At 57.7% G+C, this 23,783-nt stretch overlaps 4 protein-coding genes across 12 annotated transcripts in view; 2 read left to right on the top strand and 2 right to left on the bottom strand.

Moving 5' to 3' along the window:
- UNK (unk zinc finger) overlaps positions 1-5,556 on the bottom strand; it is a 44,117-nt gene extending 38,561 nt beyond the window's left edge. For 3 of the 9 annotated variants that reach the window (XM_066980380.1, XM_066980376.1, XM_066980378.1), the window contains exon 1: positions 5,339-5,554. In XM_066980380.1, the coding sequence (XP_066836481.1) occupies positions 5,339-5,436 (98 nt within the window). In that variant the 5' untranslated portion in view covers positions 5,437-5,554. Of the gene's footprint in view, positions 1-2,557; positions 3,298-3,359; positions 4,968-5,338 lie in introns of those variants that run through there. The other 6 variants (XM_066980374.1, XM_066980377.1, XM_066980379.1 and 3 more) reach the window with 4 other exon arrangements.
- Positions 5,557-8,747: 3,191 nt separating this feature from the next.
- Positions 8,748-10,521, top strand: H3-3B (H3.3 histone B). Its single transcript, XM_048064401.2, has 4 exons — positions 8,748-8,893; positions 9,352-9,493; positions 9,572-9,725; positions 9,822-10,521. The coding sequence occupies exons 2-4, from the start codon at positions 9,366-9,368 to the stop codon at positions 9,948-9,950; spliced, it is 411 nt and encodes a 136-aa protein (XP_047920358.1). The 5' UTR covers positions 8,748-8,893; positions 9,352-9,365; the 3' UTR covers positions 9,951-10,521.
- Positions 10,522-10,831: 310 nt separating this feature from the next.
- LOC106034625 (uncharacterized) lies at positions 10,832-18,628 on the bottom strand. Its single transcript, XM_066980352.1, has 16 exons — positions 18,418-18,628; positions 18,056-18,163; positions 17,874-17,946; positions 17,598-17,754; positions 17,470-17,515; positions 16,842-16,900; positions 16,728-16,763; positions 15,648-15,700; positions 15,250-15,382; positions 14,969-15,165; positions 14,833-14,878; positions 14,666-14,731; positions 14,020-14,079; positions 13,203-13,285; positions 12,645-12,775; positions 10,832-10,860 (listed from the first exon to the last, which is right to left on the bottom strand). The coding sequence occupies exons 1-16, from the start codon at positions 18,452-18,454 to the stop codon at positions 10,832-10,834; spliced, it is 1,314 nt and encodes a 437-aa protein (XP_066836453.1). The 5' UTR covers positions 18,455-18,628.
- Positions 18,629-19,746: 1,118 nt separating this feature from the next.
- GALK1 (galactokinase 1) lies at positions 19,747-23,731 on the top strand. The gene is made up of 8 exons (XM_066979927.1): positions 19,747-19,968; positions 20,458-20,647; positions 20,948-21,067; positions 21,585-21,720; positions 22,083-22,264; positions 22,405-22,555; positions 22,941-23,103; positions 23,522-23,731. The coding sequence occupies exons 1-8, from the start codon at positions 19,810-19,812 to the stop codon at positions 23,591-23,593; spliced, it is 1,173 nt and encodes a 390-aa protein (XP_066836028.1). The 5' UTR covers positions 19,747-19,809; the 3' UTR covers positions 23,594-23,731.
- Positions 23,732-23,783: the final 52 nt, after the last annotated feature.

Genomic DNA, 23,783 nt, shown 5'->3' on the forward strand with positions numbered 1-23,783 from the left:
GCCGTGCGTTCCCTGCCCATTTCCATAACCCAAACTACTCACTTCTTATGTGTAAGCACATTGAGTAAAGCACAGCTCCAGTCCTGCTTTAACACGACGGAGAAACGCCTCGCTGCAGCACCACGCGCACGGTCCAGCAGACAGAGCAGAGCGCTGCTGCACGGAGAGCTGCAGGCTTTTGACGCCCATCCTCTGCAGACCCCTGAAATCCAGGCTCTTATCCTCCAGCCCGCTTCAGTGCAGGGATTCAATGGCAAGCACGTACCGTGAGCGCGGCCCTTCCTGTAAACGCTCCGGGACTTTACATTCCCAACTGCCTGTGCTATTCACGCTTCCTAACAGCGGTTTGTGGTGGACTTATGTTCAGTGAAGCTCATGCGGACTTAAAAATAAATAAATAAATAAATAATAATAACAACAAAAATAACCAGCTTATACTCACCTGATTGAATAAGTCAACATTTACAGGTAACAACATAGCAGAGTGCTAGCAAATCTGTGGTTTAGAAGTTATTCTTAAAAAAGAATTTTTAAAAAATAATTAAGGAAAGCACACTTATTCTGTGCTTTCCTAACTACCTACCTCCAAGGGTATTGCACAGTCTGAAATTTAATAACGCACATACTTGTTTTGTTTTTTTAATAGGGAGATAGATTCTATTCCTGTGTAAGTCCATATCAGTGTATTGGTGAAGGGTTCTCATCAGGAAAACCAAAGCAGCACTAGGCAGCAGTTTGTTATTTCAGAGTTCTGCTGGTTTAAAAAGAACACAATTTCAAAAGCCCAAACATCTTCGCTAGGCTGTGAGGACCAGGCACGATCCAGGCCCATCAAAAGCAGAATTTAACAGCGCAAATCTTTTTGTAAGACAAATGCTGAGGGTCCTGGAGGAACACGCCATTTACAAAAAAAAAGCAACAACTCTGAAAATGCGTTTGCTGCACATCTGGGTTTTGGTTTTTATTTCCACAGACAGTCTGCACGGTTGAGATCAGACACTGCTCGCCGTGACAGCAATAAGACACTGTCCGCTGATAAGAAGATAAGGATTACTCTGCGCTCCTACAAATGTTTTGAGGTGTGTTTCCGTGTGCCATTGTTTTGAGAAAGAATTTAAAAGTAAGATTTTGAGATAGATAAGACTGTGCGTGCAAGCTCTTTGCTGGAATCCAAATCCACCTATGATCTCGCTACTTTTCTTCTTCACTTCGTATTTCTAGCGCTGTCCCAATCTGAGTTCCTATTTAAGGCCGAGAAACCACTAGACAAGGCACTACTCAAACACATGCAGATACAAAAATGCCTTGGACACAAACTCAGCTTGAGCTCTACCTCCAGCATCGCATCAGCCCGATTTCCATCCCCACTCGAAGCGCCCTTCACTCAAGCGCACTGCTCCTTTTACCTCTAAATGGCTGGCATCGAAATGGTTGCGAGATAGAGCCTGGGTGAGGGCGACCCAGCAGGCTCTAATGTGACCACAAGGCACACGTCCCCGTGTGGATGCAGCTCCAGCACTGCTTACGGGGCACCGATCCCTCAGCAGCTTCCCACGATTCATCCCCTGGTGCAAAAGGGAAGGCAAGTTGCGGCCTCGTGCGCTGCAAAGCTTATCTCTGTGCAGCAAGAGGGACAGGATGTGCTCCAGGCATCACGGTCCACAACTCGAGCAAGGGCACAGCCTGCGGGGACACGGAAACTCCGAAGTTTATTTACGGGATGGCTGCGGATATTTGAGACAGGCACGCTCCAGAGAATCGTCTTGAGTAGAGCCGGTCTGGGTTGTGCCCACCACGTCTGCGCCTTACAGAGATCATAACCTAACTCGGGATATTTTCAACACTGCTTTTGAACATTTATTTTGAATAGACTAGAATGAATTCACTTTTTAATATTATTATTATTATTAAATGGGTTAATTTGTCTCCACCAGAACGTTTACTTTCCTGCAGTTATCGAAGTGTCTGACTCCAGGTGAACGCACAGCAAACAAAGGAGCTTTCTGCTTGCACTTACCTAAAATCTGCGAGATCAACGAGCACCCAAGCAGCTGATCCAGCCTTTACAATTCACAATTAACGAGGCCAGTCGGACTAAAAACCAATGAAGACCACAACAGCCAAGCGAACAGACCGTACCAAAACAAAACCGCTCGGTATCAACGATGCTAAGTGACTTCGCTTTCGGTTTCTTTGAACTCAGCCTCTGCTCACACTCGTAGATAACACATTAAAGACAGAGCCCCGTACAGAAATAACCATGCCAGCCAGAGTTAAGAAATGGTGCACAGCCAACAATCAGTTGAGGTTTGACAGAACGTACCCAAACCAAACCCGCTTCCCACTCCGAGCCATCAGCTAACCCCGCACCGTGCTTCTCCCGCTGCGGGCACCGAGCCCCGGGCCCGGCTCCTGCCCTCGGTTCGAGGGACACGGGGACACCACATCGCCCCGCTCTGCAGGTTGTGGGATCGTGGGGAACGGCCACACGCACAAATCTCCGATCCACGAACCCGGGGAGAGCGTAACGGCAGCTGCTGAGTGTTCCCTTACTCACTTGAATTCTGCAGACAGCAGCATAGCAGATCCCCAGGTGAGAAATATGGCATTCATAATTAAACAGGAGCTTGGCACCAAAATGACTGTGTCTGGGAGTACCTAGCTGCACGCTGCAACTGCTAGCAAGGACGCAATCAAAATGGGTTTTTAGGCTCTTCTTCCGCCAGCAAACCGCGACCAAGGGGTGGCATATCATCAATAATTCTATTTTTCCACGTTTTCTTTTGCTGTGCATCTAAATAAAAAAAACGTCCACGCAAGATATAGAACTGCACTCCAAAGTACCTAAAAATCTCATGCAAATACCAAGAGCTTAGAAATTGACACTAACACGGAAATTGGAACATTTCCTAATAAATACAACCCAAACTTTCCAAGAGAGAGATCCCCGGTACCAGATTGCATGTCCCCAGGGAACAGCAAAGTACGCAGATAATTAAGCTTCCTCGAGTTTACAACTTGTAACCTTCATGTCATTTTATGGAAACAAACTATATTTAAAGAAAAAAAAAGGAAGAAAATATTTACATTTCGACAACGTACAACTTGCTCACGCGAACGACCACCAAGCAAGTTCCCATATGTTATCAGAAGGAGGTTTACAGTCTGATGTGACCTCGTGTACGAATCGAAAACTTTCCAGGCATGGCTCGCGTCCCACCGACAGCACTCCGCGGTCCCCAAGCCCATCTTCCACTCGTGGTTATTCGCTGTTCCTGCAACTGTTTTCACTGAACTATTTTTAGCATCCATTTGAAAATTAAGTGTTTTTCCCCTCTGGAAAAAAGAAAGCTAATTACACCGTCATCTTTGTTCCACGCTGTCCTCTTTTCCTCCTTTTCAGCTACTCGGTCCCACTCTTCCTCCTCCTCTTCCCATTTCCAACAATCTTTCCTGCACAGTTTCTTTCCTAATCTTTGATATCCTCGTTTCTGCGGTCGTGCTTCGTCCCTTTGTCACCTTCATCTTCCTCTACCCGATGTCCTGACTGATTGCTTCCCTGCCTGCGGCCACGCCACCTCCAGGACAGGCCCTGTCCCCTCTCTGTCACTACCACCGCAGTCCCAGCGGACTCCTTCGTTCCAGCAGCTCCTGTAAAAGGCCACCAAACTTCAACGGTGGCCACCACCACAAATACAGCGAGGCCACAACCCGCCAGCTCCCTCAGGACCATGCCAGGAGCTGTGCGATGGAAATAAGACCTAGAGGCCCTCGGTCTACTGCAGCCTCCATCCCCTGCGCAGCCCGAGGGGCGAGGATGGCAAACACCCCGTTATCCCCGCAGCCGTGCAATCCTCTGCACCTCCACAGCTGGTTTTATTCAGCGTATCACGGGGAAGCCCACCACAACTTTATGAAAAATCAAACAACAAGAACATGGAGCACGACGAACCCACCACTCTCACCTCGGGTAATTCATGCTCTGTGTTTCCTATACATCACCAACACCCTACCCAGATAAGGATGGACAGTACAGCATGCCATTCACAACAACATTCCCAAACTTTATTATTTTAAGGAGGGAAGGCAACACCTGAGCTCCTTCCGTCCACACATCACGCTTCCACCTGGCACCGGGGCTCAGCACCTTCGCCTCCCAGCCAGCGCCTCAGCGCGGGCCGAGCCAAGGGGCACAGACCCTGCACGTCCCTGGGGTGATGGGGTCTCGACAGGGGAAGGCACGGGGCAGGTACGAGCCCTCCAGGTGGGTAACCGACGGGGGGACCCCACTCGGGCTTGGGAGACCAACAGGGGGGAACCCACTGCAGCTGGGTGACTTATAGGGGATGGGGATCCACTTCGGCCTGGTGACAGATGGGGAGGGAGACCCTGCTCCAGACTGGTGACAGACAGGGACGGGGACCCCGCTCTGACAGAGTGGCTGACAGAAGGACCCCGCTCTGCCACTGATGACTGACAGGGGGGTCCCAACTCTGGCCGGGTGACTGACAGGGGACCCCTCTCCATGCCGGTGACCGATGGGGGGACCCTGCTCTGGCTGGGTGACGGATGGGGAAGGGGGACCTTGCTCCAGCCCGGGCTGGAACTGGGAGCTCACTGGGGGTAGGCACAGCCCAGGTGCGAGCCCTCTGGCCTGGTGACTGACGAGGGGACCCCAATCCAGCTGGGTGACTGACAGGGGGACCTGCTCTGTCCGGGTGACAGATGGGGATGGGGACCCTGCTCTGTCAGAGTGACTGACAGGGGGACCCCGCTCTGTCACGGGTGACTGACAGGAGGGACCCCGCTCCGTGTGGATGACCGATGGGGACGGGACCCGCTCCGTCCCGGTGACAGGGACCGTGCCCTATCCCAGCTGACAGCTGGGGGGTCCCCACTCTGCCACGGCTGCCCGCCGGCGACGCAGACCCCGCTCTGGCAGAAGACCCCCACTGACAGGAACCCCACCAGGGTGGGGGCTCCCCCCCCACCGCCCGCCACCACCGGGTCCTCCCCCCTCCCCTCCGCCTCCCCCCTCCCCTCCGCGGCCGCCCCGGTGCATGCCGGGCGGGGCTGCGGGGAGGGGGGGGGGCGCGAGCCGCTCCCCCCGCCCCTCCTCCCCCCTCCCTCCTCCTCCTCCTCCTCCTCCTCCTCCTCCTCCTCCTCCCCCCTCCCTCCGGCCCGCGCCGGCTGGGGCCGGTTCCAGCCGGTGCCGCGCGCGCGGCGGGGCGCGGGGCTGGGGCGCGTGCCGCCCGCTGACGTCAGGCGCGCGTTGGCGCGCGCGGGCGGCGGCGGCGGCGGCGGGGCAGCCCCGCGCGCGCGCGCGCTCTTTACGTACGTGTAGTGCTGCGGCTTCTCGGGCTGCGCCTGCAGCGCGCTGGCGGCGTTCGCAGGCCCGGCCGCGGCGGGGCCGCCCGGCAGCGGGCCCTTGGACATCGCCTCCCGCCGCCGCCGCCGCTCCCGCCGTGGAGACCTTTATTATTCACTCTGCGCGGTCCGCACGGAGGGAGCCCCGCGCAGGCGCCGCCGCCGCCATTGCCGCCCCGGCGGCGCGGGGCAGGCTGGGAGTTGTAGTCCCGCCGCCCGCGCGGCTTCGGCGTAGCCGGGAGGCGGTTTCCGGGTGGAGGGACTACAAGTCCCAGAGGGCCCCGCGCGGGCGGCGGGGGAGGCCGCTTCCTGCCGCGCGGGGGGCGCTGGGGGTTGTAGTGCGGGGGGCGGAGGGAGGGCGCCCCCGGGCGGCGGGGGGGCTCGTGGCGGCGGCCTCCCCACGGGCCTGGGCGCTGCAGGGAGGAGGGGGAGGAGGACGGGGAGGAAGGCCCGGCGAGCAGAGGGCGACCTACCTGCGAGCAGGCGACACGAAACCCGGGGGGGGGCGGGCTCCAGGTTAAGCCCAGGCCTCGCACAGGGCCTGGCCCCGCTGCCCCCGGAGCCCGGCGGGTCCGTGAGGAGCCCCCCGGCACCTCCGCGTCTCTCCCCGGGACCCACCGGGCCGGGCCGGGCCGGGACGGCACCTCCCGGGGACTTTGCTCTCACGGCTGCCACCCGGGACGGCTCCGCTCGTGTGGTGAAGGGCAGCAGGAGTTTCTGTGGCAAACACCCCCTTTTTTTTTTTTTTTTTTTTTAAACTTTGCCAGCGTTGAGCAACGTTAATGATAAACCTCCGGGCCAGGTCTGCCTGCTGAGGTCGGGCAGCTGTGCCGGGGAGGAGAGGAAGGTCTTTAATCGCCACGCAGGCTCGGCATCTCCCGTGGGCAGGCTCTCACCGGGGTCACCTAACAGCGTGCTCTCCGCCTTCGCAGGATTGTCCAGATGGGACCGACACCGTGTTCGTGGAACAGCCCTCCACAGCAGGCTGCAGCGCTGTAATTACGCAGCTCGTGGTCAAGCAGGACAACTTTTCAAAGTCAGTATGTGTGGAAGCATGTCACGTAGTGTCTCCATCCATATACAGCCCTTTGGGTCAAAGGTACAGGCGCTGCCGGTGATGAACCCACAGGAAAAACCTGATCAGCTAATAACACTGCCACTTCGTGCAAGGGGATTCGGAAACCACTGACTCGAGTCACTGTGTGCTGCTGTTTACTTGACAATCTGGTGCGGACGCTGTTTCCTCTTCTGTTTCGCAGTCAGGAAAACTCAGCACAGGAAAACTGCCAAGCGACAGAAACGTTTAGGATACGCCAGCTAAGTGTGCCCAGGGTGCACTTAGTTCTGTCTGCGTGCACATCTTTGTTAACGCGTGTTCATTTACTCGGCTCTGCTCTCTACGCCTTTCCCTCATCCTCTGTTTAACCTAACAGGACACACAGCTTTTCTCCAGCCTTAATTCAAGGAGAACGAAAATCAAAAGTATCTAAAATTAGAAGCGTAAGCAATCATCGCTCCAGAAACATGGGAGAGGAAATACCTGAGGAGCAATGACTCTCAACTCCCAGCAACAAATGCCCAGCACCGGTCCCCTCACATTAGCAATAGCGTGGTATGCTTTTAGAAATACCAAATTTAAAGGCTGTGCAGTTTTCAGAACAGGTTTCTAGATTTTTTTTCTCTTAAGCACGAGCAACTCGGACTAAAGGGGAACTCTTAATTTCAGGTCTCAATTTCCCAAACCACGTAAAACACAAATGACTGTTTACACACGCCTCCCGGGTCATCCCCTTGCAATGCTGCTTTTTGTCTCCGACGAGTAATTCACGTTTTTCTTCGCAGAGAGAAAATCAACCCGAAAAGGCGATCAGAGGCTGGGGGGATGCAACGTGCCCTCAGCATCCCCTGCCCTGCCGCACGTCACGGTCCTGTCGCACCACGTTGGCGTGCGTTTGCTCAACTCACCAGGGCAGAGAAGCAAACGAGACACACGCTCCGTATGTGCGGCGGCAGCCCTGCTCTGCCCGTCGCACCGGGCGTTGGCCTGAGGGACGCAGGCGTTCGGGGAGGATGCAAAACCCCATGCAAAGTCTGCCTGATGGCAGCTGCGCGCCGCTGTGCCGAGCGCCCGGGTACCTTCGGGAGCGGCTGTCGAGCAGGCGGCTGTTTGTGTTCACTCCATGTTCCGCGTGCTACAACTGCGGGGCATTTGGGACCTGTTCTTCCTGACCATGGCACCCTTCCCATGGGGGCAGGGACGCGCCTCCACCCCCAGCAGTCGCTCCGACCGTAATGAAGTAACGAGGCGCAGCAAGCCGCAACTCTGGAGGTAGCGACCTGCCCCAAGAGACACGGTGTTTTGACCTAATTGCTGTTATCCTCCTCGATGCTATCAACAGGGACCAGGGGTTCCGGCTTCCCGCTTCCCCAAAACTTTGCAATCGGCGTCGGGAGTTTGAAGGCGCCCAACAAGGCGCGTGGGAGCCTGGTGTCAGGAGGAGAGCGGTGGCGGCACCGAGGGACGCGGCCTCGAGCCCGTGCGTGCTCGCACACCCACACCCAGCACACGCACACGGCCCGGGGTGACGTCCCCGCTTGGCACAGAGCATCGCTCCGACCCCCCTCACCTCCTGGCGGGTCCCACAGCCGCAGACCTGCCCCGATCCCCCCCAAAAACCCCGGGACGAGCCCTTCCAGCCCCCCCAAACCCCGCTGTGACCCCAACAACAGCGGGTGACAAGCGCTGGCGGCCCAGCCACGCTGCATGCCCGTACCATGGGCACACGCTGCTGCCCGGGAGGGATCGCACCCCCCTCTCTGCCACCTCTCCGGCACCCCCCAGCCCCGGGGCCCGGCGGCTGCGGGTCCCCCCCAGGGCCGGGGGGGGGGCACACCGGGACCCGGGCACCCCCCGCGGCCCGGCCCCGCCGCTCGCAGCCGCCGCCAAAGGCGCTTTCTGGTGGGGCCGGGGGGCGGGCGGGCCGGCAGGCGGCGGGGACCTCGCAGCGCCCCCGCCCCCGAGGCGAGGTGGCCCGGCGGGGCCGGGGGTAGCCCCGGTAGGCCGGTGGCCCGGCGCCGCTCGCCCCGTTCCTATTGACTTCCCATTGTGGAGCTTTGCAACAAAGGGTAGGATCCAAACCGTGCCCCGTTTCGTCCAATCAGCGCGCAGAGCGCCCGCCCGCCGCCGATTGGCTCCCTGGCGCTCCGCGCTGCCCAATCAGACGCCTACTTTAACATCCAATCAGCGGCCGGGCGCTCGCCCAATCGGCGGCGAGGAACCGGAGCACGGCCTTTGTGTCTCGTGACGCCACGGCGCCGGCGGAGGTCCCGGCCAATAGAACGGCGCGCTGCTTTCGGGCATTGTGAGGTCACCGCGCCGTGTGCCGCCCCCGCTATAAAAAGCGGGTCCCCGCGGCGGGGAGGGCGCAGTGAGGGGGTGGCAGGCTGCGGAGCGGGTTGCTGTGGGAGCAGCGCAGGCTTCGGTGCGCAGCGAGACCGGCGCCGGTGCGTCCTTCTTCTCCGAGCGGTAAGCGGCGGCTACCGGGTGCGTTCCGCGGCGAGCGGTGGTGTCGTGCAGCTTGGTTTTTTATTTTCTTCGTATTTTTTTTTCCCGGAGCCTGGCGGCCAGGCCGGGCCTTGCCTACGTGCCCTGAGTCACGGCCGGGTCCCATCCCCCCTCCCTCCTTACCCCTCCCTCCGGGGCGGCCCGGGAGGAAGCGGGAGGCGGCGTGACTCAGTCCGCTTCCCCCGGGGAGGGGAGCGGCCGGGCCGCGACGCGGAGAGCGGGGGCGGAGGGGGAAACCGTGACTCCTCCTCCTCCCGAGGGAGGCCGCTGGCCGCCTGCCCGCCTCGGCGGCGGGGGAGGGAGAGGGCAGGCCGCCGGCATCTGCTGCTTCGGGGACGCGGGGGGGATGCCGCCGTGCCGGGCCTGGAGGGTCGTGTCGGGACAGCTGGGCCCTGTCTCAGGCGTGCTTGTCTTCGTAGGTAAGTGAAGAAAAATGGCCCGTACAAAGCAGACTGCCCGCAAGTCCACTGGGGGGAAGGCTCCGCGCAAGCAGCTGGCCACCAAGGCGGCCCGGAAAAGCGCCCCCTCTACTGGCGGCGTGAAGAAGCCTCACCGCTACAGGTAAGGCTGCCGGCACGGTACGGCCCGGCCCGCTGCTGCCCCTGCCCCGGCTCACCTGCTCCTCCTTCCTCCACCCAGGCCGGGCACCGTTGCCCTCCGTGAGATCCGTCGCTACCAGAAATCGACGGAGCTGCTGATCCGCAAGCTGCCCTTCCAGCGGCTGGTCAGGGAAATCGCCCAGGATTTCAAAACAGACTTGAGGTTCCAGAGTGCAGCCATCGGTGCGCTGCAGGTATTGCTGGCGGCCTGCTGGGCCTCGGCGCTCGCGGTGCTGAGCGTGCTTCGCTGAGGGTTTCTAACAACATTTCTTCTTGTCCTCTTGAAACAGGAGGCCAGCGAAGCATATCTGGTGGGTCTGTTTGAAGACACAAACCTGTGCGCCATCCATGCCAAGAGAGTCACCATCATGCCCAAAGATATCCAGTTGGCTCGCAGGATACGGGGAGAGAGGGCTTAAGTGAAGGCTGTTTTTATGGTGTTTTGTAGTAAATTCTGTAAAATACTTTGGTTTTAATTTGTGACTTTTTTGTAAGAAATTGTTTATAATATGTTGCATTTGTACTTAAGTCATTCCATCTTTCACTCAGGATGAATGCTAAAAGTGACTGTTCACATAAACCTCAGTGATGTGAGCCTTGTTGCTCAGGAGTGACAAGTTGCTAATATGCAGAAGGGATGGGTGATCTTTCTTGCTTCTCATGCATGTTTCTGTATGTTAATGACTTGTTGGGTAGCTAAACTTGTAAGGTACTAGAATTGATATAAATGTGTACAGGGTCCTTTTGCAATAAAACTGGTTATGACTTGATCCAAGTGTTTAACAATTGGGGCTGTTAGTCTGACCATACATCACTGTGATCAAATGTGGACTTTTTCAGAGGGTGAAACTACAAGTCTTAACCACAGTGTAACTTACAGTTTCCTAAAAACGTAAACCTGGCAGCTATAGAATACACTATGTGCATTTATAATAGCTATTTTATATATTGTAGTGTCAACATTTTTAAATTAAATGTTTTACATTCACATGTGAGGAGTCTTTGTCATTTGGTTTGTATGGGCTTGAAGCTTACTTGTGGCTCCAGTATGTTAGCAGTAGATGCGTGCAATACTGGACTGCTGCTGTGGCAACTTAGGCTGTCAACACAACCAGAGACCTTGCCCTGGTCACCCTCGAGTTTTTAGGAGCCTTGCTGTAGTTGGAGCCCTGGCTGAGAGAGCAGAGGAGGGGTAGGTGGACAGGCCTGGGCTTAGGCTCCAGCTGCTTGCCTTCTTTGGGGGGAATTTTGTTAAAGCATAACTGCTTAGTGGTGGCAGCTCAGAGGCACAGCTGTAGTGCTAAGCTTTTTCTTCTTCCCTTTTTGTACCTGTAGGGGAAGTTCATGTTGAAGTGTTACAGCTGGCTTGCCTGCAGTGAAACCCCCAGCCTCCACCCTGCTGGGACAGGGCTGTGTCCTGGAGCCTGGGACACCTGTGTGGGGCTGAGGTGCTGGCTTCTGCCTCTCCCTGTTCCTGTGATGGTGCCCCATGACTAAGCCCAAGGTAATAGAGTAGTTATGCTGTAGCAGTGCAGGATGGTATGCAAATGTAACAACTAATTAGACAACCTGAGTGCAGATGGGCTGCCTAGCAAACTGGAGAGGACTGCTAGGCTCTCAGTAAGAGCCTCATTTCCCAGCTAAGCTTTCTTGATGAAAGAGGATTAGATGCAAACCTTCACTTCAGCCTGTTCCTCCAGGCTTCCTGCTAACACAGTTCTGGTTTTCATAGTAGTGTTGCTGGGAACAGCCAGGCCTTATTAAGCTGTGGTATGGAAAAGCTGCTCAGACTACATCTGAAACAGGTAATTAACATTTAAATGGGAATTGCTAGACCGGCTGTCCTCGCTTCTTAAAGAACAGGATATGCTGGTAAGGCTGAAGTTGAGACAGAAGTTGCACAAGGAAGTAGCTTAAGCTAGTCCATCTTGATTTATTTCAATAAAAAAAATCCACAGAGAAAGAGGCATTTGGGGAGGAAGAAAAGGAGTTGTTTATACAGAAGAGGAGGCAGTAAGTCAACACTGGCCTCGCATGCAATTGTTTTAAGACCGGATGCGTTTACAGCACTTCCTCCTACAACAGCGTCCCAAAAGTACAAAAATACCGCTCCAAGCCCAGGCACGGGAGCTGGACCCCGAGTCTCACCCAAGGGAGTGCTGCCTGGGGGGCTGAGTTTTGGGCTAAGTCTGAGCTGGGTCAGCAGAGCAGGGGGGGAGCACAGGGCTCGAGCCAGGGCTGGCCCTTATCAGACAAACCACTCGGTGTGTTTAAATCCTGCAGCTGGAGAAACAAGTGCTCATTACCATGGGCTCTTACACAACTTCCTCAACACCCTTTCCTATCTGCTCCGAGTGTACTTGGAACAAACGCGGCCCCTGGTTAGGATCATTATCATAACTGCCACAGAGCTGCTAAAAATACGATTTTAAGTGACCTAAGATTAGATCTTAAACAACGCTTTTCCTCACTGCTAAACCAGGAGGGAAAAAGAATTCATCGCACCTAAATTGTGAACTTAATTGTTTTCAAGGGCTGGCTGGAAGCTGAACAGAGGGGGCTGTTACCACCTCAGCACCTTTAGCTGACTGCCTCAGGAGCTGCCTTCAGGTTTTTGGGTAACAGCACGGGGAGGGAGCTGGGCTGCAGATCCCACAGGGACCAGGGGCAGGTGCCTCCTGCCGGGCACAGCCCTCCAAGGGGACACCGAGCAAGGATGTCCCACAAGAAACCAGGGGTCAGTGGTGGCCCAGGAGCCACCTAACTTGGGAAGCTTGTACATAGGCTGGTTAAAAATAGGAACTGCAAGTGATGGGATTTATTAATACTTGATCTGGTGTTAAATTGCAGTAGCAGGCTGGGCTCCTGGAGGAAAAGCATGTTGTAAAATAACATCCCTAGAAAACAAAAGTTTCCTCCAAGTACTTAGTGGAAACAATGAAACATCTGGGTATGCCTAGAAGCTGTTTCTTAAAATAATTGTCAAGCAGTTCTAAAGGAAAAAAAAAAAACCTATCAAAGTATCTATTCATCTTAGTAATCTCAACAAAAGCAATTGTTAGATCTTGCATGTGGTGGCATGGAATAGCAATTCTTGGTACTCCACATTTTACTGTAATTATATCTGAAGAAATAAAATGTTCCCTTACCAATTCTCTTGATGATTTCCTCGCATTCTTGCTCAGAACCCGATGCAAACACTAGACAGTCAAACGTGTTCCCTTCGGGGCTCTCCGGGGACGAGCTAAATATGGAAACGCATGCATTAGAGAGCGCCAGGACTCGGGAGTGACTGAGCGCCAGCTCCTGGAGTCGCACGAGCAGCCACGCGGCAGACTCAGCGCTGTGTTTCCAGGACCCACACCCCCGCTGCGTGCCCACTCTCAGCCCCGCTGCATGTACCCCGTGCTGGCCAGAGCGTTGCCACGCTGGCGCTGCGTCTCCACACCGGTCACACCGCACACGGCTCGGTTTGGCCATGACCTCAAGGCTCCTCAAGCCAGGCTCTGCCCTGGGGGGAGCGTTTGTCCCACAGCACCGGGTCCTCACTGCCGGGGGGCTCTGCTGCCTGCCCCCGCAAGTGCTTCACCCTTGCTCGCTTTGATGCTCGCGCCCTGGGGTCGGGGACAGCTGCATGTCGAGGACCCGCACAGCCCACGGGTGACACTTACACGACGCAGAAGGCGAATAAATGGCTGCTCTCCCGGCGGCGTCCCACGCAGGAGACCTCGGGGTAGAGGTAGCGGAACAGGACCTGTGCAGGGAACGAGGGGGAGGCTGGGGCACGGTGCTGCCGCTGGTCTGCGTTGTCCCCAGGGCTGCTCCTTCCCCTGGGCAGTGTCCCTGCCCTGCAGCGAGCAGCACAGCCCCAGCCACACGTACAAACCCGAGCAGCCCCCTTCCAACACCACCACAGGCAGGCGAGGTGCGATACTCTACACACGAGCCAGAACCAAGACAAAGAAAACTCCAGGGGCATCAATCCTGCACAGCACGTGGCTGCTCAGCACCAGACCACGCGTACAGCCCAGGCTGTGCCTGCACAACACGCTCGGCTCCTCGAGCATCCCTTTGGATCCTGCAGACAGATTGTACCCTGGGACACATCCCGCATGGGAATGGACATGGCCAGCTCAGAAAACTGTGTTCAAACAGCCTTTGTGGGTGGCAAACCTGCCTAAAACCTTTAACCCTATTTTTTGGCCCCCATTGTCTCTACCCATGTTTTGAAATTCCCTGTGGGTGGGAGAAAGAGATGCTGGGGATGTGTTGCTCAGGGACCTTGCAGCGGGGCTCCTCGTGCCTTGGGAGCAGCAACCTTCTGAGCCACCAGATTTTCCTGCAACTGCTGTCACCCAAAAAGCCGCAGCAGCTGGATATATTCCCATTTCTCTGCACACAATGCCCCGTGCACCCTGGCCCCCAGTGGGGCCAAGGTCCCAGCTCATCCTGCGAAGTTTCAGCTACCCATGCATGTCACTCACTCACCTTGGAAGAAGCCTTCTCTTGTACGAGGATTTCCGTTTCCTTTACATCAAATAAAACCTCCTGAATGGGGGAAAGGAAAAAAAAAAGCCCCAATGATCACAGCTCCTGAGCTCTATTTTAATAAGACGCTTGCAAGACAGAGATTATTCAAAAGCAGAGCAATGAATCGCGATGAAGCACGGCTTTCCAAGAAGTTTCTGGTTGCTGGTGGCAAAATCCACCAATCAAAAGAGGAGACAGAGAGTGCAAATTAAGAGACTAACTTTACCGTGCTTCAGATGTGGGTTTAAAAGAAAAAAAAAAAAGGAGAAAAAAAAGGCAGGGTGGGGCAGAGACATCCTCTCTTCCAAGGATCATGGATCCACAACACAATTTCAGCATCACAGCCAGGTCCCTGCACCAAGGCCACCAGCATGGGAACAGCAGAGGGCAAGCACCCACGGGCTGGCCTTGTCCTCTCCCCCGGCAAGCCATGGTCCCATCCTGCCATTTTTGCCACCACCCAATGCTCTCTCATCCGAACGTTTCCATGACCAACCCTTGAAGGCTCTAACAACAGCGACCCAGGCCCAAAAGCACCTCTGCGCCCAGGTCCAGCCTCCCCGTGTTTTCCAAGCGGGAGCACGCCCCGCTCCCCATTGCTCACCCGTGGTGCTGAGTGCTGCTCCAGCACGGCAGGGATGGCCCACTCCAGCACCTCCTTGCCACCAAACTGAAACAGAGCGGGAAGAAAGGAAGAGGAATAACACCCCCTGCACATAAGAAACCCACCAGACAAATAACCCACGGGCACATCCTTGCCCGTCTCCTCACCGTCCCGACGCCGCTCCGGCCCAGGTACCGCAGGTTGTAGAGCAGCCTGGGGAGAAGATGACCCCGCACATCCTCCTCCTGCTTTTTGCTGGGGAAGATGCTCGCAGCCCCCCCTTGTCCCCCCCACAGTGCCCACCTGCCCCCTTGCACCTTCCTCGTCTCCCTCTCGACCCGGCGCCGGGGGCGGCGCTGGAGCTGGAAGCGGGGCTCTTTCTCCTTCAGGACCTTCAGGTAGGGCAGCAGGGGCTCGTAGACCTCTCCATCGTGCCACCGCCACCGCAGCACGCGGAAGCTCAGCGGCTGTCCCTTCAGCTTCTGCACCATCGCCCCGGCCTGCAGGGGAGGATGGAGGGGAGCAGAGGGAGGACGGGCAGGGGAGGCAGAGGGGAGGACGTGCCAGCCCCCCGTGCCGCCCACCTGCCCGCTGGAGGCGTTGCGCAGCGAGCAGCCGTTGATCTCGTCCAGGATGTCACCGGCCAGCACCACCTCGTCCACCTCCGCCTGGCTCTCGGGGAGCACCTCGGTGACAAAGACTCGGCCGTCCACGTACCTGTGGGTCCGGCCGAGCCACGGCTCAGCCATCAGGACCCATCCCCGTCCCCTCATCCCTTTAGTACCGTCAGCGGTGTTTCATGGATACGTGGAGGCAGGGAAAATCCACCCCGCAGACGTTGAGATGATGGGGGAAAGAAGGACCTGAGACAGCCCCAGCCTCAGCTCCATTGCTCTCAGGGGTCTTTGTCTCCCCTTTTTGGGGCGGTTTGCCTGCCTGGGCCTCCAGATCCTGCTGGAGGAGGAGGACTGAGGGCTCCTACCTGATCACCATCCCCAGCACTCGGCACGGGACCGTCTCATAAGTGATGCACACCTGCAAGAGAGGGGCTGGTGACAGCGGCCCCAGCAGTGGCCACAGGACACCGAAGAAGCTCCTGCTCCCTCTCCAGCATGACCAGGACAAGGGGGCAGCACAGGGACCCCTCGCTGTGGGTCATTTCTGGCCCAGACACCAAAGCAAGGCTCTGGGAGCCCACAGAGGCTGGTCCCTAATTTCTGAGGCCGGACAGGGACCATTGGTGGCCGCTCACCCTCCTCATTTACCGTGCCCAGACTGAGGGGATACAAATCTGCCTGGAACTGACCCTGAAGCAAAGAGCCAGCCCCATAAATGAATTCTGAGCCCCCCTCCCTCTCCCCACGTGTCCCCATGCAGCTGGGGGATGCCGCTGCCCCTTCTCCAAGATGCTGTGGCTCGCAGCAGCCCTTGCTGTCACGGCGTGTTAGGCAGGGAGCCGAGAGGCGGCCGGGAGCGCTCGTGGCTAGCGGCGCGTGAAAGCCAGCGGGAGCCCTGCCTCCTGCACACACAGGCCTCCGGCAGCTTCTCGGGGCTGCTTTGGGGTTAAAACAGGTGACAGAGGGATGCTGTGTAATTTTGGAAGACGTCAAGGCATCCCTGCTCTTTGTGGCCTCTGTGCAAATGCACAAATATTACAGCGAGCAAAAATATTACAGTGAGCAAAAATGAGAACAAAATCAAGTGACCCGCATTCTGCATGTAAGCCCAGAAAAACGGAGATTTTTTTTGGCAATAAAGCGGAGAAGGGAGCATGGGGAAACTGTGTCAATGGTTTATGCCTCAGTGCTGCCTTGGCTTGGTTTTACACCCAAGGCGATGCCAGGATCTGGCTCCTGGTGACAGCGCAGGCACCCGGCAGGATCCGACCTCAGCACAGGGGCAGCTCCTCTCGTGCCAGTGAGCCCGACCCAGTTTCCATACGGCCGCAGATGGCCAGAGAGTTGCATGGCGATCCCTCCAAACCAAGTAATTCCTTATTCTCCCAGTTTGACATTCCAGCAAGGGCTGGAGCAGGCGGCAGCGGGGAGCAGCAAGCTCTTACCGGCAGCAGCCAGCTCTCGTCCAAGAAGCTGCAGTTCTGCAAACAAAGCAGCGCGGCGCCGTTGGGGCCGGCGGGGAAGGGGCCGGGGCCCCCACACCCAATTCATCGCCGCACCTGCAGATCCAGGGAGAAATCCATCTCTGTCAGCACCAGCACCAGCGAGAGGAACGGCTCTGCACAGGGAGGAAGGGGACGGAGAGGCAGTGTCACTGCTGGGCCCTGGCAGCTGCAGCCTCACAGGGTATGGCCGAGGTGTAAATGAAGCGTTTTTCATGTAAATAAAGCCATTTTCAGTGTAACTAATGATGTTCCAGGCAGAGACCCTCCGTATGTACCCCTGCCAGGAGCAGTGCCCAGTGCCCTCGCCTGCCTCCTCGAGGAGCCGTGATTTACAAGGCATTTAGGGGTGGCTAGCTAGGTGTTATTGACCTCCGGATTTTAAGGAAAGGCTTTCACCCAGTCCCAGTCCCCCAGGGAGCACGGCTGCATGGCCAGGCACCCCTCGGAGATTGCCTCCATCGCCACCCTTGGTACAAAAAGCTAGCACAGAAAACACTTCAGGAGCAATTTGCCTGGCCCCACGACACTTAAACCAACCTCAGACTGATTCAAGCCCTCTTTAAACATTTCCACCTCCCTCTCCATCACTGCAGCGGCCTGTTTAGATTTTACCACTGAGCTTGGCTTAGAAACAAATCACAACCAGCTCCTTTCTCCCCCTGACAGCAGCAGGCTCCATTACCCAGGAGGACTTCATTGCCGAGGATGGAGCTCGCTGGGTCGTAGAACTGAAACACAGCAAGAGGCGCCATGAGGCTGCTACAAGGAGCCACGAAGGTGCCCGTCCCGTGGGGTCCCCGCGTGCTGCACCTCCAGGAGCCGGGGGCTGCGCGCCAGCTGCCGCAGGGCCGCCGCCAGCACCTTCCCCTGCAGCGCCGAGCGCAGGAAGCAGCGGCCACGGCCCTGCGCTGTCAGCGCCTTGGAGCAGGTCGCGGCTCTTTGGATGCTGAGGGAGAGAGGATTCGGCCTGCTCGGAGAGAGGGGAAAGAGGTTTGGGGCTTAGCCCTCGGGGAGCATCCTCGCTGCAGCTGGGGGTTTTGGGGCGAGCGCGGCGCATGGCTGCGGTTCGACCCCATCGCCGCTCACCTGCCGCCGTCCCCCTGGGGAAGCTGCTCCAGGCAGTGCCAATAATCCCGTCTCCGGAAGCCCCACACCGGCTCTGCGGGACAAGAAGAGCCACAAGAAGAGCGCGAGGGCCTTGGCTGCATGTGGGGGACACGGGGGGACACCGGTGCCCCTGCTCCGTGCAGGTGCCCAGGCACACTCACGTCGGAGCCCCTTGCGCAGGACGCTCTCCAGCAGCTGGCAGACGGCAGCGAGGTGAGGTGAGGTGTCCGTGCAGGGCCCCCCGTCCTCCCGCAGCCGCAGCACCTCACCTGCAGGAGGGGAGGATCAGCACCCTTGGGTGCTGCTGGGGAACAAGTAGCCCTGGGTGCGTGCCGTGGGAGGTGCCCGGTGTGTGAGCAGGGTGAGACCCACCCCGGTAGCAGGCAGAAACTGGAAAACTTCCCTATAACAAGGCATGGGCACAGCCAGCGCCAACGCAAACACCAAGTCATGCTGCGGCAGGGCCAAACGCAGCACCCCCTGCCCAGACCCCACCCCGAGGAACCCCGGGGGCCACGCTCACCTCTGAGGGCGCTCAGCAGCGGCTCCTTCCCGGCCATCAGCCCTGGGCGTGTGGCGACACAACCAGGAGGCACCGGGCACCTCCGGCACCCCGTTTGGCCCAGGGGGCTCGCACCCGGCTCAGCTGCCACCCGACACGGCTCAGCCACGAGCACGGTGGGTGCGCGAGCCCCCGTCACACCTATACGTGGCTGCACGCACCTCCTCACCCGTACGCGCTCGTGACACGTCGGCTTGCGTACACACGTCGGTGTATATTTGCACAAGTATGAGAGGCAGAGGTGGGCGTTACCGTACGGAGGTATGGCAGAGACGTCGGCGTGTATATGCGTACGTAACCGCACACCTGTACAAAGCGTGCTTTGGTGCTGTATAGGCATCAAACGCACGTAACAGAGACTGAAGGGTGTATATACGTGTCAGTCTATCTATATATTAGCAAAATATAGGCATTGGGATAGGGATATACATAGGGATATAGGGATGTATACACAAAGGGATATATACACAGATGGAGGGATATATACAAGGGTATAAGGATACATATGTGGATATAGGGATGTATGCACAAATATAGGGATGTATAAAGGTATATGCAAGGATAAAGAGATAGATATAGGGATGTATACGCAAATATAGGGATATATACAAGGATATAGGGATATGTAAGGATATATACAAGGCTGAAGAGATAGATATAGGGATGTATACACGAATATAGGGATATATACAAGGATATAGGGATATGTAAGGATATATACAAGGCTGAAGAGAGATATAGGGATGTATACACGAATATAGGGATATATACAAGGATATAGGGATATGTAAGGATATATACAAGGCTGAAGAGATAGATATAGGGATGTATACACGAATATAGGGATATATACAAGGATATAGGGATATGTAAGGATATATACAAGGCTGAAGAGATAGATATAGGGATGTATACACGAATATAGGGATACATACAAGGATATAGGGATATGTAAGGATATATACAAGGCTGAAGAGATAGATATAGGGATGTATACACAAATATAAGGATATACAAGGATATAGGATGTATAAACGGATATATACACGAATATAGGGATATATACAAGGATATAGGGGTGTATACACGGACATATACAGGGATATAAGGAGGTATACATGGATATAGGAATATCTATTTTTAAGAACCGCAGAGATTGGCGCAGCTATCGGCAGCCACGGCCTATCCGCACACACACCCAGCGCCTGCCCCCCCCCATAGCTCGGCCCCTGCCCGCCCCTGCTCCCCCCCCGGCCCCCCCCATCCCCGCCCGCAGCGCCGCGGGTTCGAGCCCGGCCCCCGACGGGGCGGAGCGGGGCCGTGCCGAGCCGAGCCAGGCCGAGCCGTGCGGCCATGGCGGGGCCCGGGGCACCCCCGCTGCTGGCGGCCGCCTGCAGGGCGTACGGGGCGGCCTTCGGGGGGGCCGCGGCTGCCGGGGCGGCCTGGGCCCCCGGGCGGGTGAACCTGCTGGGCGAGCACACCGACTACAACGGCGGCTTCGTGCTGCCCATGGTAAGGGCGCCCGGCCTCCGAGCTGCCCCTCCCGCAGCTCCCCCGAGCCCTGCGGGGTCCCCCGGGAGGGATTTGGGCGGGGGGGGGGGGCTGGAGGCGGGCAGGGGCCGCCCGGCTTCCTTGGGGCGTGCAAGGAGGCCGAGCCCCGCCCCAAGGCAAACCCCAGAGCTGGGAGTTGCTGGGAGGCCACGGACCGGGCAAGAAACTTCCCCGAAAGTCTTGCAGGAAGAGGTTTTGCTGCTGAGCTGGGCCCCGCGGTGCCCCCCCGGCTGCCCCCAGGCTGGGCGCAGCGTTTGGGTGCCGGGATTTTTTTGGGGGGATCCCTCTAAGACCAGCCAAGATGTTGGGCGCTGGCGCGTGGGCAGAGTTGAGGGTAATGCTTGTTGGGTGACATCGGTGTGGGGGGCAGCAGCCCCCCGCTGTCCCCTGCCACCAAGGGCGATGTCTCCAGGGGGCTGGTGCTCAGCCCGTGTCCCCCCCCCCGACCAGGCCCTGCAGCTGGGGACGGTGCTGGCGGGCTCCCCCACGCAGGACGGGACCATCTCCATCCTCACCACCTCGGAGCCAGCGGACGAGCCCCACAGGGTGCAGTTCCCGGCTCCCTGCGAAAGCAGCCCCCTGAGCCCCGGGCAGCCACGCTGGGCCAACTACGTCAAGGGCGTGATCCAGCACTACCGGGGTAAGGCCGGAGCCCTCCTCGCTCCCCACGTGCTCAAGGCCAGCGGGTGCCAAAAGCCCCTTTGGAGCAGCTGCTGTTGGGACCAGACTCCAGTAAAGGTGCTTGCAGCTACAAGGATCACAGCACCGGGGCACAGGGAAGCTCAGACCCATTCTGTGGGTCATCACGCATTAAAAAATGGAATATCAAACAAGGGCTCCTCTCTGCTAGGAGATGAATCCCCCCGGGAGCTGTGGGGCAGGGCAGCCCCCAGCCCTACAGGGGGGCTCACAGCCCCTCTCCTCCCTTCTGTTCCCGCAGGTGGTCCCGTGCCTGGCTTCAACGCTGTGATAGCCAGCGATGTCCCCCTCGGCGGTGGCCTCTCCAGTTCTGCCTCTCTGGAGGTGGCTACTTACACCTTCCTGCAGCAGCTCTGCCCTGGTACGGTCCTTGCTGGTCCTCGTCTCCAGTGCTTCTGTTCCCTTGCAAGAGTCAGGCCTGCCCTCAGAGACATCCTGCAGCCCTCGAGGAGATGCTGCTGTTCCATTGAATAGCCACAGCTGCAGCCGGCTGAGATATAAACAGCAAATTATCAGAGCCAGCTGGATCTGAGGACCCCAGGCTGCCGCAGGTGATTTGCAGTGATGCAGCCGCAAATGCTGGCAGATGATGCTTTAACAAACCCCATCCCACAGCTGTGTGCAGCACTCAGTGTCACCCAGGGCTCCATTTCCCCATGTCCCACAAACAGAAAATCCTCCAGAGGGCAAACTAGGGGCTGCACAGCAACGATGGGGCAGCTCCGCATGAGATACTTTGTAGGGTGCAAATCACGATGGCTGCTCTTTAGTGAACCCCAACAAAAGCAAACCGTTACTGCTGCTTTTGCTCACCCTGCTCCAGGGCAGGGGGCGACCATCCCGGCGCTGCTAACCCCTGCCCCTCTCCTGTCTGGCAGACGATGGTGATTTGGTGGCCAAGGCGCTGGCATGCCAGAAAGCGGAGCACACGTTTGCTGGCATGCCCTGTGGGATCATGGACCAGTTCATATCCGTGATGGGCAAGGAGGGCCACGCGCTGCTCATCGACTGCAGGTCAGCATCTCCTTGGGCACGTGCCTGCGAGCTGGGGCTGGGGACGAGCTGATCCTATGGCCATGAAACAGAGCTGCAGGGTGGCACTAAACCCCCAACCCAAAATCTCACCACGGGGCTGGGGCTAGTCCAAGGTGCCTTAATTCCTCCTCATGCATCCTTTCCCTCGTGCCTGGGCTGGCTTTCCTACAAAGTCATGAGGGTCTGATTTGGGCCTAATAATTGGGAAGCAGATAATTGCTCAAGCGAAATCCTAAACCACGCGGACTTTGCCCCTGCGAGGCACAGGCTGCGTGCCACGTGGCCTCACCAGAGAAATCAGCGGGGACGGGCACGCCGCCCATGCTGTTCTCTCGCTGCAGGTCCCTGGAGACCGTCCCCGTCCCGCTGACCGATGCCAGCTTGGCCGTCCTCATCACCAACTCCAACGTGCGGCACACGCTGACGGGCAGCGAGTACCCCACGCGCCGGCGGCAGTGCCAGGAGGCGGCGGCGGCGCTCGGCAAGGCCAGCCTGCGGGATGCCACCATGGCCGAGCTGGAAGGTGGGCTCGGGGCCTCCCTCGGCTCCGGCTGCTCCGTGGGGCAGCGTGATGGGGCAGGGAAACGTGGTCGCAAGATGCGGCCGTGTTCCCCCTTCCCCAGCTGGCGGGGCTTTGCTTTAGGGGTGCGCGTGTCCCCGCAGTGGCCAGGGGCCGGCTGGGCGAGGAGGTGTACCGGCGTGCCAGGCACGTCATTGGCGAGATCGAGCGCACGGTCCAGGCGGCGCGAGCGCTGCAGGACAGGGACTACGGCACGTTCGGGAGGCTGATGGTGGAGAGCCACAACTCCCTGCGGTGAGGATGTGTTGGGGCAGGCTGGGGCTGGGGTGCTGGTGTTGGTCTTGGGGGTCGCTCAGCTGTGAGTGCAGCATCCAGGGGCAGCCGGGGCTGTGTCCTGCCCAGCATCTCTCCCAGCTCAGCCTGTAGCAGCTTAAGAAGAAGCCCCAGAGACCTCTGCACATCCCCTGGCCAATTGGTCATGTACCTTACAGGGTTCCCTGCCTCACAGCCAGAGCACCTCGCTGCTATAAACGCGTGCCTTTATAGGAAAAGCACTGGGCTGGGGTCTGCAGGCACCCCGCGTTGCTGCTATAGCTGTGGGCGCACTGAGACGTGTTTCAGCCCTTCTTGCTGTGGTGGTGGTGCAGCGTGGGGCCGACCCCGGGTCTCCTCTCTCCAGGGACGACTACGACGTGAGCTGCCCAGAGCTGGATGAGCTGGTAGCGGCGGCTCTGGAGGTCGATGGGGTTTATGGCAGCCGGATGACAGGAGGAGGCTTCGGCGGCTGCACGGTGACGCTGCTGGTGGCCGAGGCTGCAGAGAGGGCCCAGCAACACATCCAGGTACACAGCAGAAAAGTGCCCAGAGATTGACTTAAAGATCCCCAAAACACACCAAGGCATGGGCCTGTGATGATGTTGAAGCTGTGATCCTAAAAGGCAGTTAGGGTCAGGGTAGCCCAGCCCTCATGCACAGGGATATCCCCGTGTCTGCCGATGCTGCTAAGCTCTTCCAGGCAGTTTGCACTGTGCTGGCTGCAGAGCACAGTAGAAAGGCTTTACTACATCAAGAAAAGGAGCAAAAAGGTGCCGGGTGAGCTTTGGGGCAGCTAAATCTATCTAGGGAAAAATAATCCATAAACAATGCTGAGCTCAACGCTGGTAGCTGCAGCCCAGGGAAGATCCTAGTGCTGTCACCAATGCTCTCTGAAACCAGCAGCTCAGTGCGCAGCGAGCACTTACTGCTCCTCTCGTCCCTTAGGAGAAGTACAGCGGCACGGCGACCTTCTACATCTCCAAACCCTCGGATGGGGCAAAGGTGCTGCCCCTGTAGAAGAAGCGAGCACCTCGTCCGTGCTGGGATCGTGTCCCTGCTGGGAGAGGAATGGCGGCCACTCTCCTCGCTCCACCAGGGAGCCAAGCTGTGTGCCTGCATCGTTTGCTTAATAAAAGTAAAACATTTGCACGGTCATTCTGCACCTGCCTGGACCGAGCTGAGCCACCAAGGACTCTGGGGAGCTCTC

This window comes from Anser cygnoides, chromosome 19 (genome assembly GCF_040182565.1).
Source record: "Anser cygnoides isolate HZ-2024a breed goose chromosome 19, Taihu_goose_T2T_genome, whole genome shotgun sequence".
Lineage (NCBI taxonomy): Eukaryota > Metazoa > Chordata > Aves > Anseriformes > Anatidae > Anser > Anser cygnoides.